The 15,483-nt window shown below is 37.7% G+C and overlaps 3 protein-coding genes across 3 annotated transcripts; all 3 read right to left on the reverse strand.

Annotated features, from left to right (window-relative positions):
* Positions 1-3,496: 3,496 nt before the first annotated feature.
* LOC147506133 (uncharacterized) lies at positions 3,497-3,883 on the reverse strand. Its single transcript, XM_086605702.1, has one exon. The coding sequence runs from the start codon at positions 3,881-3,883 to the stop codon at positions 3,497-3,499; it is 387 nt and encodes a 128-aa protein (XP_086461828.1).
* Positions 3,884-3,924: 41 nt separating this feature from the next.
* On the reverse strand, positions 3,925-5,517 carry LOC147506134 (uncharacterized). The gene is made up of 3 exons (XM_086605703.1): positions 5,420-5,517; positions 4,983-5,265; positions 3,925-4,671 (listed from the first exon to the last, which is right to left on the reverse strand). The coding sequence occupies exons 1-3, from the start codon at positions 5,515-5,517 to the stop codon at positions 3,925-3,927; spliced, it is 1,128 nt and encodes a 375-aa protein (XP_086461829.1).
* Positions 5,518-13,607: 8,090 nt separating this feature from the next.
* Positions 13,608-14,645, reverse strand: LOC147506135 (F-box protein At5g49610-like). Its single transcript, XM_086605704.1, has one exon. The coding sequence runs from the start codon at positions 14,643-14,645 to the stop codon at positions 13,608-13,610; it is 1,038 nt and encodes a 345-aa protein (XP_086461830.1).
* Positions 14,646-15,483: the final 838 nt, after the last annotated feature.

Consider the following 15,483-nt stretch of genomic DNA (forward strand, 5'->3'; position numbering starts at 1 on the left):
CTTCTGGATAGGCGCTACAACAGACTTGCATGGTATGAGGATTTTGTGACAATACATGAACCATCGAAATACTACGCTATCATCCCAGATACACAGATGCTGGTAATGTCTCCCAACACCCACATCTTTTCTCCGACTTATTCTGAGATTTTTCAACAATGCTCCGAATAATTATGGTTTCAAAAACTATGTAGGTCTACATATAGTCTTTGTATGCCACTGTTGGGGAGACTCTCACTGATCGAAGCCTGACTACAGAAGAAAAGATTTCTATACTTGCTTCCAACATGTCATGGTCCCTAAGGTTGAGCTTCAAAGAATTGCTTGAAGAAAACACATGCATCCCGTACGTCACTAAGTCCAAGGGGATGATGATGGCCTTCAATCTCTCAAACCATCTTTGGATATTGGTCGTCTTCTGCTTTCGCACTTGGACTTGCCTGATTTATGATTCAGCTGGCGGACGTTATTGCCGACCCTACACCCTGGTTAGAAAAAATTTGGACCCTACTTCCGTACGCACTCTTAATGCACAACAAAGACTGTGTACCTCAATCGCAGCTACAGAGAAAGTGGATTATGAAATACCAAGACTATAAGAAGTAGAAGGATCCTAGGGACATTGGGGTTTTCGTACTGGCTTATGCCGATTAGTTACTTCAAGATGATGCCCTAACATTCAGCCGGTCTGGGGCCATGTTAAGAAATAGGGTGGCCAATGACCTTATAGAATGTGGGTTGACCCAATCCCAATTTGAGAATGTGGAGAAAAAACGCTGGTAGAATGTGTGTTCACCATGCATGAATTTTAGCAACAACCATTGGCTAGTGTACTGTCAGGGATGGACAAAATAATTCCATTGTACTGGATTGTCATTAGTTACTTGCTTTGCCTAGACTTTTATAATTATCTTTTTTAAGACAACTTATTATCCCTTTCAGACATCGACAACATTTCAATGTAGTTACATTTACATATATCATGATCTACCATACATATTATAAACAAAAGACATGGACTACGAACTTATGACAAGAGCTCCTTCAACCAATAACTCTACAATGGAAGCCTCTTCTTTGGAAGGAGAACACAAGAATAATAAGTACCTTCTAATAGAAACGTTGTTCGAAACATTCTTACTCTTGCTCCACTATCCTTTCATCACAAGTCCAAGAAACTATGCTGTCAATGGGCAAGTCTTGCAAATAAACATCGGACCCAATAAACATTTGTTTCTAGCTGAGTACGCCTTGAATAGCATATCTTGGTTACATGACAATGAGTAATGGGCTTGAAAATATCATAACTTTTGCAGCCATCATTTATGTAGTATTATACCCTCTCCAAACTTTGTTGACTTAATTTCCATAGACATTGCTATTTTTAATAGTGATAGGAACATCATGCAGTTCAATTTAGGTACCAGGGAGATGATATCTGACAAAGAAATCTCAACACTAGGCACGCAAGATATTCTTACGATTATGTCTGACAGGGAGATGCTGATACCAATTGCTCCACAGAGAACCCTCATTTGATTGGAGGAAAACTTGGGCAGAATGGGAATCACTTGTCGTCTCTTCATAGCGTATCTCCGGTCTTGCTTTTGTGGGTTTTCATTTCATTTTTGTGTTGTGGCGTCTCTTATTTGTAATGGATAATTTATTTACAACATCTTATGGAAGTATTCAGACATTCTAAAGTGTTACTTGATTGCAATGCATGTTGTGGAGTGGTGAGATTCCCTGTTTCACTACATTGGACTACAATAGTAACATATTCAACGCCTAGTGCTTGTTGACAAATGAAATGAACTCCTACATAGAAATCAAAGATTATTCCACTGCATTCAACCCTAAACACAAGCATAAATTCCGAAGTACTCATTTATATTATGGAAAACATTAGGGATTTACATTACGGACCCAAAACATTCACACTAGTATAATACAAGTAAGATGATAACGACAGTAACCATCACATCTACAAATATCCCAACATTAAACAAACAAGCAACAGAACTTCCCAATGGCACTGAAGAGGCTGCCATGTTACACATTTTCAAGACGAACTATCTGATGAAGTGTCGTCTGATAAATCTAGTATAACATCTTTTAGGTGTTTTAATTTGCGCTGCCGCTTACGAGAGCGCAAAACCACCCCCCTCATTCTTTGGCACTGTTGAGCAAGGGCCACCTCTGCCGCCGCCTCTGTTCTTTTCAGCATCATATTGTATTCACAAACAAATATATCCAACTTGCCATAGAGAATATCTAACTCCATCCTGCCTTCCAGACTCATTTCCTTCTTCAACTTAGTGATGGACAACAATATTTCTTCTAAAGTTTGCACCATCCGATTTGGTGGAAGATTTGGTGGAAGAGATGACCCGGAAGTACTTGACATTTCCGTTGTGTTATCAAACCTAAATTTCTGCTTCAAACTATGAGACAAACTTCTACTGGAGTAGAGAAAGACAGTATCGTATATATCATGCCAGATTCGGAATGACACCACCAAAACTTACCGCGAAAGACTGGTCTGAATCTTCAGGAGCATGATTCAACTTTATGATCCCACATCCTAAGATAAGATAGTAAAACAGATATGGATAAGGTAGCTAACTTGCGGGACATGCACAACTAGTACACCACATAGGACAAACAACACTAAAGATTGCAACTTTGTCTGAAAACCCAAACATTTGCAGTTAGTCTGAACCAATGAATGTTTCCTTATCGTCAATTTGTTCTCCTCTGAAATTGTTCACCACTTCCACTTCCCTAAACGACATAGCACTTCGTTTTTATCTCGTACTGCAGTTAGTCGATTCGTTGTGTTAGAGTCCCTTCTTGATGGACAAACCCAGCACAAATACAACCACACTTTGCTCCAGTTTGGGGTCTGGAACTTCCTCAACTAACCAACCTTCTATCATAATTCATGATTAGTTTCGGTTTGTCAAGGATTAAGAGGAAGAATGCGACATTGCATCCAATTGGGGATTCGGATCCCTTAGGTATTTAGGGTTAGGGAAAGGGAAAACTATTTTGAAAAGCAAAGAGTGATGTGGGGCCAATTGCAAGTAACGTCAGAAGGAGGTGGTGGTTAACTTGTTGAATTCCCAACTTGTAACTTTTAGTAAACATGTACAATCGTAGTAATTAAAAGTGTGCATAAGGCGATACCAGCACGTAGGTGTAAGATAACATAACGTTGCTGTCTGGATATCATTTTCTGCTATGTGATTATGCCTTCAAAATATGTTTCTAGATCATACTGTAGCCATAGTCAAAACAAATACAAGGGTCTGCAAATACAATGATGCAGTTCGAAACCCAAAATATAGTCTTCGCTACTCGAAACTCAGATATTGAACCGTTTGTCGATAGTGTCCTGGTTCACAGGACGTTCACTAGCCCCCTTGTCATCAACGAAATACTTGCAAGTGCTTCTGTTGTGGCCATGTTGGTTGCATAGCATGCAGCACCTCCTCTATTTTTGACCCTTTTGCGATGGTGGGATCCTGATTCTCTCAGTCGGGGGATGACCTGGTTTGCGCCTCAGTCCAGGACCAAGAATGCGGTCATCCTCTTCATTTATTTCCCACTGTTCCTTGATGGGAATACCAATCCAAACCTCCTGATATGTACGTAACCAGTTCTTTGTTGTGTAGTACTCATCAACATATGAAATGTGGCGCAGGTCAGCAACGCTAATGGCCAAGCATGCGTGGGGACACGGTATACCCAAGTGTTGGAACCACATACACGTACAATCCCTGCTCTCCAGATTCACGGAGTGGCAGCCCCCCTCCTTGGTCATAATCATAAAACATGTGCTTGAAGACCACAGCTCATACATTTCCCTTGACTTCTTCATGTTATACTCGCAATATCTCTGTACTTGCAGAAATGTATAGTTCAATTTTGCCTGATTTCCTCCACCATAGCTTGTACGGGCCACGACCGCGCTTCCTTAATCATTTTGTTCCAACTCTCGACGTGGTTGGTGTAAATGATACTGTACCTTTTCACATTTGAGGTTGAACAAGCCCACTTCTCTACCGGAATATTTGACAACAAAGTGTGCACTGTGGGACTAATTTTTAGAATATCTCTCATCACTGCCTTGAAATGCCATTGCTGAAGGGAAGAAGCTGCCATTTTCACCTTCTCGAACACATGTTGTGGTGCTCTTTTCAAGTTCTTGCACACGTGGTTCATGCAGAACATATGTCTTGCTCTTGGAAACACCACGGGGACCTTGGAGATCAGACTCTTGTGCCTATCAGTCATGAGGATAAGCGGCCGGTCATAACCGACGATGTGGTCCCCAAGACAATGGAGAAACCACTCCCAATTTTCATTGTCCTTTGCACTAACAACACCAAAGGCAACAAAAAGTACATGACCTTCTGCGACTAATGCAATGGCAGATAGAAGGCACCCACTTGATCTACCCTTCAGCTGTGTGCCGTCAAGCTCTATCAAAGGTTTGTATGTGTTAAGGAAGCTCCTAATTGTAATCCCGTAAGCCCAAAAGTAGGACTTGAACCGATCGGTACGTCCTTCTCTTTTTATCTCAGTGTAAGAACCTAGATAAACTTTCTTCAGCTCGTTGGAATAACTTGATAGTAGCTGGTATGACTGCCCATAACTCCCATGGATCTGCACATCCATATTGCACTATTTAGTTGGGGACAAGAAAGTATAAATATGTGGGTACTCGTTATAATGTCTTATACATATATCACCTTGTCTTATCTCTCATAGGCATTTAGGATGCCCCAGGAGATTATATGCAGGTATGGGTATTACCTATATATGTGTTGTATGTCACATATATCACCTTGTTTTATACATTATTATTTATTCAGGATACCATAACGGAGTATATGCACGTACTTGTAATCATTATAATGGCTCACATAATTAAATTGTTATGGTAGAGCTAAATGTTATTGGGTTATTCGGTTCACCTGTGCTAGTGCCTTTTCCCTTCCCCTCCACGCAACTTTGTACAATACTTTAACATGTTTCCAATTTTTAACAATGGCCTTCACCTTGCTAGCATTTATAGTTTTGTCGTCATGCAACATCCTTCTACAAATCATGGTGACATAGTCACTGTTCGCCTCATGATTATACACTCCCGCCGTATTGCGACCGCATTTGTGACCGTCAAATAGTGTCTTAACAGTCCAATCATAAGATCCTTTAATCGTGTTGCAGTATATATGAAATGGACAACCTGACCCAAGGCTACTCAAATCAGAACCTTTGCATCCATATTGGATCCTCTCCCATGGGGAATGTCATGCCCACAGAAAGAGGAATGTTCTCTTCCAATTTTGTTTGACCAGCGTACTCCACATGACCTTCCTCAATTATTTTTTTATACCTTGACCCCCGCTACCTCTTTCCCATTAACGGTATCCCTTCTCCTGCACCATCAGTGGGACCACATTTGACACTAATACTCTCGCTATGAGCAACCGTTTCTGTTCTTCCCATAACATTGATACCACAACCTTCTCTGCCAACAAATTGATCTCTGTTAGCATTTATCTTTCTTACATCATTACCCGCTTGGTCTGGAGTACTTTGGCTTGTGCTGCCATGTTCCTAGTTAACACCACCGTATCCCTGCATTTCTCCATGGTTTGGGTATGTTCTCAAACTTTGTTCACCTACTGTAGTTGTTCTTCCAACAAATTTCCCACGGTGTTGGGCACCCACACCTAACTGTTCTCTGTTCGGTGCTACATTCCTGACATATGGGCCAATGGGCAAATTCATTGGGCCAATGTAGGGTGTTCCAACCATGTGTCTGTATGACACAACACCGCTAAATGTGGCACATGTCCCCTCATCGCAAAACATTGACTTCCATCTATCGTCTCCTCTTAACCCATCAACACTTTCACCTCTCCCCCCAAGTTCAGCAAGATTAGTAACCGTTCCCCGTCCACCACCTTGATGTTCAACTTCACACCCTTGGTAATCGCTTCCCCCACTTTGCTCATCAACTTCAGGCTCTTCCTCATAAGTTCCACCATTATCTAAATCATTGGTTAAGACAACATGTTCATCACTTGCATCATCATCGGAATCATCCAACACATTTTCATGACCAGCCTCACCACCTCCTAGTTCATCTGTAATGGGGTTCAACATGTAATCCCCCCAATCAAATTCCCTCAAGTTCTGTGAGTTTGGAAGTTGTTCTTCGACAATCCAAATGACTTCAGGAAGACTTACGCATTGGTTACTAACTTCCGCTAAAGGTAGCTTTGGTATATATACACCGTCTTCCTCATCAGATAGATCGTTAAGTTCAAGAGGAATATGTTGGGCTCCTAACCCTATTACAATAACTCTACCTTCATGTAACTCAAGAATAATCGGCCGATATTGATGTGGTATTTGCTTGATATCGAACTGTTCAGGTTCAGCTTCAACATAATCCAACTTGTCATAGTAAGACATTATATATCCTATACAAGCCATGATACATGTCAGTTATTCATTTTATTTACACTCTTCTCATACAATATAATATCGACTTGATTTTTTGAATTTCAGTGTTAATGAGTGCAAATATAGCCGCCAAATATATACACTAAAAAATGCGGGTTTTCTTTCATGGGTTTCTTTCATTCAACAGGATCAAGATGCGAGCTTTATTGTATCAACTGCCACTATACACACATTTAATGTCTTGCTTGGGTTGTGTGTTGGTTCAACTTTACACTCATAATAACATTGAATATATATTGTACAACCCCAATTTATTGTCCTTGTTTGGTTATTTGACATTCCATGTTTAAAGTGGCGAGCTTTTACATCAAATTAAAGATGCAACTTTGAACACAAATGGAGGGTGGTAGCATTAACTTCCACACAGACACCAACAAACACAAACATTAGCGCATATTTAGTTGAAAATAGTATAATATAATAATTTGGGTAATGTTTACAAGGTTTACATACCTTTTTTCTGTAATTGGGCAATGACAACTTCAAAATTTGGTTTGGAAATTTGTTTCAAGCATGAAGCAGAAGAAGAAGAAATATCTAGCAAATTTCGCACATTGTTTTATTGGGAAGAGATCAAAATTACTTTGAAATTGATGTTGGGCAAAGGTGCTTATTAGCTCCGTACATGAGAGTTGGCAAGCTTTTGCATTAATTGCATTGATTAGACTTGAGGATAGTTTGGTGATTTCACATGTAAACTTAGCAAATATGTGAGAAAATATGTACCCAATTCGGACTAGGTTATAATGGACATTGTCCTATTTACTGTTATCATATTTTAAAGGAATATTCACTTGGCTGTTTCTAGATTACAAACTTCAGATATAGATTGTCGTATACTGGTTTTGCGATGCCTCAACAGGAAGTTTAAGTTCCCTAACACAATATTCTAATATTGTACATCCGTATCATCCCCTTCGCTAAATCTGTTTGTCAATATTTTTTGGGACTTTATGCTGTCCATAAGTAAGTTGATAACGGAAGTGGGTCCTCCGGGAGTTGAGGGATTAGATATTTGTAGAGGTGTAGGATTTTATGTCTATGACCTGATGTTGTTGTTGATAGGGAATGGCTGCACTCTTACTTGGGACAAGAGTTGCCTACGTCTCAAGTTTCTTGGGTAAACTTGAATCAAGCCTTACATAGTTCATCTCTCTCTACTTATAGATGTTTGAGCTGACTGTCCTTATTTGCTCCAGGCTGTTATCAAGTGTAGATCCATCTTTTGTGCTATCTTGATGATTCGCCATTACTTCTAATGTTACAAAGTAAATGACTCCTTGATTGTATGTTGACTGAGCTTCAGGATCGTGATGGATCATTTGCTTCCATATATGGTTGTGCTCGATAATTGGGACGTGCTGAGTCTGGGTCGTTGTTACGTCCTGGTGGTGTGGTACGAGCTGGTGGAGATACGACCTGGGTTGTGGACACGTGTGTTGTAATGGTATGAATGTAGAACGGAGGGTACTTACAATATTCTCTAAGGCAAGCATAATTTATTTGTCTGCAAAACCGATATCATTTTCTAAAAGGGAAATAACCCAGGCAATAAATTGGAACTGGTGTATGAGTGTATTCTTAAGAATAAACCCTAATTAAAATAACTAAAATGTATTATGATAGATTCATTAGATAGTTCATCTTGAACATCAATCTAACATAATAGAGAAGATTGATCTCGAGGAATTGGAGTGTTAAGTACTGGTCCTAATTGAAACTTCCAAACGTAACTTGTGGCTTAGATCTAATTTAATGTCTGGAGATATGTATACAAAAAATTTAGGACTTTAAAATATGGGGATTCAAAATGGGATCAAGCAATTAGAGTTTATAGAGGATACTAACTCATATTTAATAACGGTCGTACGATTGTGCTCAGGAAGTTGCAACTATTAAGGAAAAAAATCCGTATTCAATGCATAATTGAAGGTTTCATGTAAAAGTCCTTACTCAGATACTGTCGTAATTAACATAAACTATGCAGATTGATTGATTTTATAAATATTTTAGGTAATATGGAGTTTTCTTAACAATTTAACCTAAAATATCAAAGGTAAATACAATTTTTATAAAATTTGTGAGATATGAGCTAAAGTAGAGTAATACCGACGAACTAATGCACGGGTTGTGTTTTAGGAAGCACATACATGAAGCTCTTTATGGTCAATTGGTTCTTTCGAACACACATAAAAAACTAAAAAAAACAAGGCAATCCCAATAAACAATCGGACCCAAACACAATTGCAATTGAACAACAAAATCACATGATCATTTGTAGCTATACAAATATGAATTTTATTAGATAATTAAAACATACATTATTGACAATTATGCAATGTTTTGTTGAAAAATTTCAAATTGAAGACAATCATTTGAACAAGGCAACTGCAAGAAGTGAAAACAATTTTAATTGGAATCGTACATCAAATCTATTAAATTACCAAGTATGTGCAAGTTAAAATTTATTGTATGGGTTATAGGGACATATATTAAGAAAACATGTAAACAAACTCAAAAAATTTAAGGTATTTAGAAGTTTTATATTAGGCTAAGTTTTTGTAGATATGATCTCCTAGCTAATCTAAAAAATAAAAAAGTTGAATGTAACTTGCGAATAACATAGTTTATAAATGGTGAAAATGAACAGTTCACAATTAGCCATTTGTGTGATAATGTTTATAGTAGTTGGGAGATCATATGTTCAAAAAAAGTAGCTAATTCTAACACTTAGAAATACCTTCAAAATCATGAGTTTGTTTACGAGAGGTTGCTAATACATGTCCATAGAACCCCTCCCATAATTAAAATTTTAAATGAGATACAAACTTAGATTACCAAATTAAATGGAAATTTTCTAGTGTATATATAACATGTCAACAACATGAATAATTTTTTCCATGATGTATGTTTTTTATGTGTCTAAAGTGACTTTCTTTCTTCATCTTGGGTACTTGATAATTATGTTAAAATTTGCTTATTATCTGGTAAATTTGATCTAAACATTGGTCACTAAAAGCTCTAAGCTTTGACTGTGTGCAATTAATTCAGGTAAGGTGATAGTCAAAGGGAAGTTTCAAGTTGCTGGCTTTGAAACCGGTGAAAGCAATACCTAGTCACTTAATATTAAATACATATTTATTGCTAAGATAACAATAAGCTTTCTTCATAAAACATCTCCTCAGACATCTGGGACAATATCTCAACCACGGCTCCATTTTCACAATCTTCTGCTTTCAGCACAGGAAAAATCCTATCTATAATATGTCTCCCCCTTCCTTGATGCAAAGCACAGACGTCAAAGCTCTTCTGAGGCCAGGTAGCCCCTTCTCTCCTAAAGACAAGCACATAATGAAGTTGTTCATCGACAACAAGTGCGGAGAGCGTCTAATCATTAGTGAGGTCATGAAACACTTGATGGAAACTAAGGCGCAGATAGAACAGGAGGAAGAAGCAAACCAAGAGATGGAAAATCTTAGGTATGAGAATTTCAAGTTGAAACATTTGTGGTATATGCTGGCTCAGGAGTTTGAACCCATGCCATGGCCTCCTAGGTGCCCTTGTGTGTGCCATTCAGATACAAGCATTTCAGTTTAGTTGTGGCTTCTTTGTCGTTTCTTGTTTTGTTTTGCTATGTGTATATGCGTCTTTGTTCTGTTGTTCTAGGTCGTTTTACTAAGTTAGACAACTTTTTCTGTATATGTCAAGGGTTATTAGTTTATCCATGTGTTGCGGTCTATGTTAATTTGTATTTACTAGTTCATCTTTGATCATGTGTTGTAGTATTTTTGTGATGAACGAAATCTTACAAGTAAACACCACAAATGTTGAATCTCATAGACCATTATAATGTTCTATCAAGTTGATACACTGTTTTAGGATGGTTAATCACAAATAAGTATTGATCATTTTCTTAGAATGAACAAATCCATCATTGATCACACCATTGTCGAGGACTATCAGAAGTTGAATAAAACATATCATCATGTAATCTAACCGTAACAAAATAAGTATCCCAATGATGCTCAACAGTGTTTAAGTCAACCTCAAACCATATAAAAACAACTAAAAACAAATCACAAATCTATAGTTATTAGGGCTCCATTGTGTTTAAGCCAACCTTAGACCATATAAAAACAACCTTAGACCTAACATTGCCTTCACCTCACAACCTCAGATCTCATTTACTTTCGGTGTAGATCCATACAGTAGTGAGAGATGGTGAGAAGAATTAGGTAAAAACAAACCTTTGGTCCTGAAGTAAAAGAAGAAGAGGTTGTTAACTGATTAAGGTAGTGACTATTTAGGAGAACAACGTGTCCGGATCTCCCGGAATTTCGGTAAAAAATTCGTTTTTTATGGCAAGCTAAATTTTATTGATTTCTGACCACTTTGCCAAACGTATTACCAATTTTGTAGCCATAAATTTAGTCCAAAACATTTTGTAACTGATATTTGAAGTGAATGTCCACATTTTGTTGAAAGTTTAACGTAATAACTGACTTCCTCGTTCAAGAAATGCGGAAGACAAAGTATGATACATATAATGGAATGTATATGACACAATTGATGTTCTTGATGTGGTTAATGGCATATACTTATATAGTGATTTACTAGGCTTATATAATATATTGTTAATTCATATTGTTATCCACATGGCACAAGAATGATATGACACCGTTACACACTTTTTTTACAACGCTGGTTTATTACATAGCAATGACATACAAACTAACCATGAACAAATTGAACCAACTATTCAAAACATGTCCAAAATACTACTTTTGGCAACATTTGCTTAGATTTCAGAACAAAAATACGCGGTCAGTTTAGGTAGATTTTTTATAATGCAGAGAAAGGTATGTTATGTGGTCGTTTAGGTGTAGACAAATACGCGGTCTCTGCAATCGGTCCAATTTAGGTAACCTAAAGGCAACTTGATCAGTGTCACATGCTTTACTTGTGGTCTTCTCAATTTCACAATTAATATTATGAACGGTTGGGAAAGGGTTATTGGGTTTGGGGTGGCGGTACAAGCCCACCAATTTAGAAATGGACCGCCACCAAAACCAATAACTCTCTCCCACTCCTGGAGAACATCAATTGTTGATCACTCTTGAGAAGTCTACTTAGGTGAAGCCTTTGTCACTGTTCTTCTATTTAAAATTTGGGTGCTTTCCACTCTGCAGACAGCTCCATGTTCCATGTGACCCACCAACAACCGAAAAGGTATGAAAATATTTGAAAAGAAGGTTATGATAGAGTTGGCTATACGTTGCTTGTTTTGTTAAATTGGGTTTTTTCTCAAATTGAAAAAAACTTTCAATTTGAGAGGATAGATCATTATAACAAAACATCCATCGGAGAGCTAACTCTATCATGTCCAACTTTTCAATTATTTCCTTACGTTTTAGGTTAAGTTTGGGGAAAAGGTTGATGATAGAGAAAAACAGTGAAAATGGTGAAGAATGTAGAGAGAGAGAGAGAGAGTGCTTAGTTGTTCGAGATGCTTATCTTTGTACTATTCATTATTATTTTGTTTAATTATTATAATAATAATAATTATTAAAGCAGTGAGTGAATGTCCTATGACACTTCACTGTCACCCAACTAAATAAAATCCTTCATACTCGAACTTCATTCTGCACAACTAAATCATTCTTATGGCAAAGTTCTGCTATGCAGTCATTAGAGGGTGGCAACCAGGCATATACAGGCACTAGAGTAGCTGCAGGGACCAGGTAACTGAAATTCTCTCCCTCTAATGTTTTTCGAACTGGATTCTCATAATTCCGTTTACTTTCTAAATCCCTTAGTACACGGGCTGTGAACCATTTAATGAACAGGTACACATATTAGTTGCCCAAGACTACATTGGATGTAATTCTATCGAAGAGGCGAAGTTACTGCTTAGAAAGAAAGGAATCAACAATTACTACAATGAGTTCAATCAGACATTAGAAGAGACAACCGTACTACTCATACCCACGGTTAGCACTACTACAGGGGAGACTTGCGTGCAAACCGAGCACAACAACCTATCAGTTTTACGTAGAAACATGGCTCTCATCATTATTGGCCTACTTGTTGTTCTTATTACTCTAATGGTTAGGTTGATTTTCCTATTGTAGGTGCAGAAACTATGTATATGAATATTTTGCCGGTTTGCTTATGTATATGTATTTCGCCATGTATGTATGTACTAGGTTGATTTGCATGTTGCGCTATGTACTTGGCTATTTTTGCTGACACCTTTCTCTAACTGCACTCTTGTATAAGTGTGTTTCAAATATACTGCAACAAAAGATATGGGCTCAAACACCAGGCTTTCTGTTAAACTGACTTTTTGTTTACGGACATTGTATATAGTATCTTACATAGCTTATGTAGTGTCATATATATAAAAGCTAGCCACAAACTAGCCAACAAGCATAAATTAAAACCTAAATATTTCTGCACTTGTTAAGTTTTTAGGATTTGCCGATTGAACTGTAATAGATCTACTGATAGCATAAGTTGAAATGAGTGAACATTTTGGATGTATTTTAACTGTGAAATGATGTAATGGATGTATTTTAACTGTAATTGATATAGTTTAACTGTGAAATGATAATGGGCAATGATTCAAGAAACATGAATTCAACTTAAACATAATGGGAAACTTACACAAAATTACAAAAGTTCGTAGAAAAACACCATGAACTCAACAAAGGGACAATTAGACAAATACAGGTGTTTCTAGATTATATATGTTACTCTATTAGAGATACACTGTGTTGTCTTCATACATAGTTATGTTGTCATGCATTTAACCATTGAGAAAAGGACATAACATGTTTAATAAGTAATAATTTAACATAACCATAACACAATGTAGTGCTTCTTGCACTTGATACATAATAAGTACCTAGTCTATTAAAATGTACTGACTAACAAGAAAGAAATAAGGGAAGAAATAATTACATATATAAACGACTAGTTCAATTGGGTTTCGGCAAAGTCTAACATGAATGGGGAAATGGAGTGAATGGCACTTGCTGGGATTATATGATCTGATAGGACCTTCATCTCCATGAAACTGTACCATATGATCTTGTTGTACCAAAAGAACACTCCAATGTATGATGGTAGTAAGTCGATGAAATTTGCATCCTAAACCCTATAAACTTCCTGGGTTCACTCCACTGGCTGTTCTCGTACTGCTGTAAAACCCACAGTTCTAATATTTGAGTAGAGGTGTTGCCCTCGGCCCACAAGGAAAACATTATAGCTATGGAGCCATCATAAGGAAATAGCCTATAAGATTCAAATGGACTTTGAGTATCCGGTAGCCTAATCCTTGTCCACTGCTCCCGTCGAACGTTAAAAACCAATATTCCTGCATGCCAAAGGGACCAATGCAGAATTCCATTTGCAACAACTCCGGCATTCCTGTTAATGTGTTCATTTGTCAACTCCAGGTCATCCAACCTTTTCCATTTGTTAAGTTGGGAATCAAACAATTCAACATGACGATAGACACATGTGTGGGATTTGTTGTCTCGGGAAGGCCGGATAGTGTCGTACCTAGGTATTGAAATCCGAACAATATTAAATCGCAAAGGTTCCACAAAATTTACCACCATGCGCACACTTTTGGTGAAGAATCTGTTCCTAGTATTATTTAGGCGATGAACGTTTCTAGTCGTTGGTTTGCATACGTAAAACTGTTGGTATCTTTCATAAGGTGTGTTCAAGAGAACAATACCTTCCATTGACGAGGCAATGGCCGATGTACCATATGGTTTGGAGTCCAAACTTGGAAATGGAATTGGTGGGTAGTTTGCAATGCTGGAAGCAAAACTTATCGTCGTTTCCCTTTTGTTTTCCGTATTTATGATGTAACCAAGAAAAGATCCCGTCATCAACGCATGCTCCTTTGTGAAGGAACTTGTACTTGTAAAGGCTGCCCAATTTCGGCATACGAACTTGGCTTTTTTGAGAAATGGAAGTGGAGCACATTTGACAATCTCTTCACAAATTTCTACTGGAATGTCCTTGTTGGTTTGGTTGGTTTGGTTGGTGTTGTTGTTGTTCTTTCCATGTGAAGTAGATCCCTCCATTGTTGTTCTTTCGAGTGGGTTTAATTTCAATTGTGGAGTTTCCAGGTTTAATATTCGGACCTTTAATATTCTCTCAATGGTTAGAAGTTTTTTGCATTTAATATTTAACTCAACTATTTTTTACCAGAGTATGGCATACATAACGTCTTATAGTAAACTTATGGTGTCCTATTGATTCCTGTGGCGTGTTTAGGAAGCTCTCATTTGATAATTGAATCTAACCTCATACTTAACAGTAAAACCGATGCTTCTCAATTATGCCTAGATTACGGCACAGAATATGTCTTGATAGAAGTGCTATCTTGTCATAAGAGTAAGGTGTCGTGTTGAGGGTGCTAAAATTTCAAACGACCGCCTAATTAACTCAAAAAGTGCAATTTACCCCTCGATTATGCCTCTTGTTTAGCCATCTTAGTGGACTAATAGTGTTTGTAAGTTATGTTTTATGATTCTATAGGTGAAAGATAGAGTTTTGTAGAATATTAGAGAAAAAGGGATAAAACAGAGCAATTCGGAGCATTAAGGATCACATGGGAAGCCCGTGGACAATCATGGAGAAGGCCAAGGAATTGAAGCTATTAAAGATGCGACTTGGACCTATTTTAAAGCCTATTTGGAAGCCCAAGGCAAAATGATTCGTTACTTGGACCAAAACCCGCAAAAGAGGAAAGAAAGATGGAGTAAAAGAGGAAAAATAGAGTCTCGCGTCTGAGACACGACTATCGTGCGTCCAGACGCGACTCATGCATTTGAGACGCATGAAATGACGCTCTAGCCAATTCCTTCTCAGTTTTGGAGACGAAGTTGGACTCTGAAAGAAGTTGATTTGTATTAGGAA

The sequence above is a fragment of the Coptis chinensis genome, chromosome 4 (assembly GCF_015680905.1).
Source record: "Coptis chinensis isolate HL-2020 chromosome 4, ASM1568090v1, whole genome shotgun sequence".
In the NCBI taxonomy this organism is placed as follows: Eukaryota; Viridiplantae; Streptophyta; class Magnoliopsida; order Ranunculales; family Ranunculaceae; genus Coptis; species Coptis chinensis.

Coding starts and splice junctions, on each gene's coding strand:
- LOC147506135 (XM_086605704.1), bottom strand. CDS start 14,645: ATGGAGGGATCTACTTCACATGGAAAGAACAACAACAACACCAACCAA.
- LOC147506133 (XM_086605702.1), bottom strand. CDS start 3,883: ATGAAGAAGTCAAGGGAAATGTATGAGCTGTGGTCTTCAAGCACATGT.
- LOC147506134 (XM_086605703.1), bottom strand. CDS start 5,517: ATGGGAAGAACAGAAACGGTTGCTCATAGCGAGAGTATTAGTGTCAAA. Junction 5,266..5,419: donor ATACCGTTAATGGGAAAGAG/GTAGCGGGGGTC, acceptor TGATTTGAGTAG/CCTTGGGTCAGGTTGTCCAT. Junction 4,672..4,982: donor GGGAAAAGGCACTAGCACAG/GTGAACCGAATA, acceptor ATGGATGTGCAG/ATCCATGGGAGTTATGGGCA.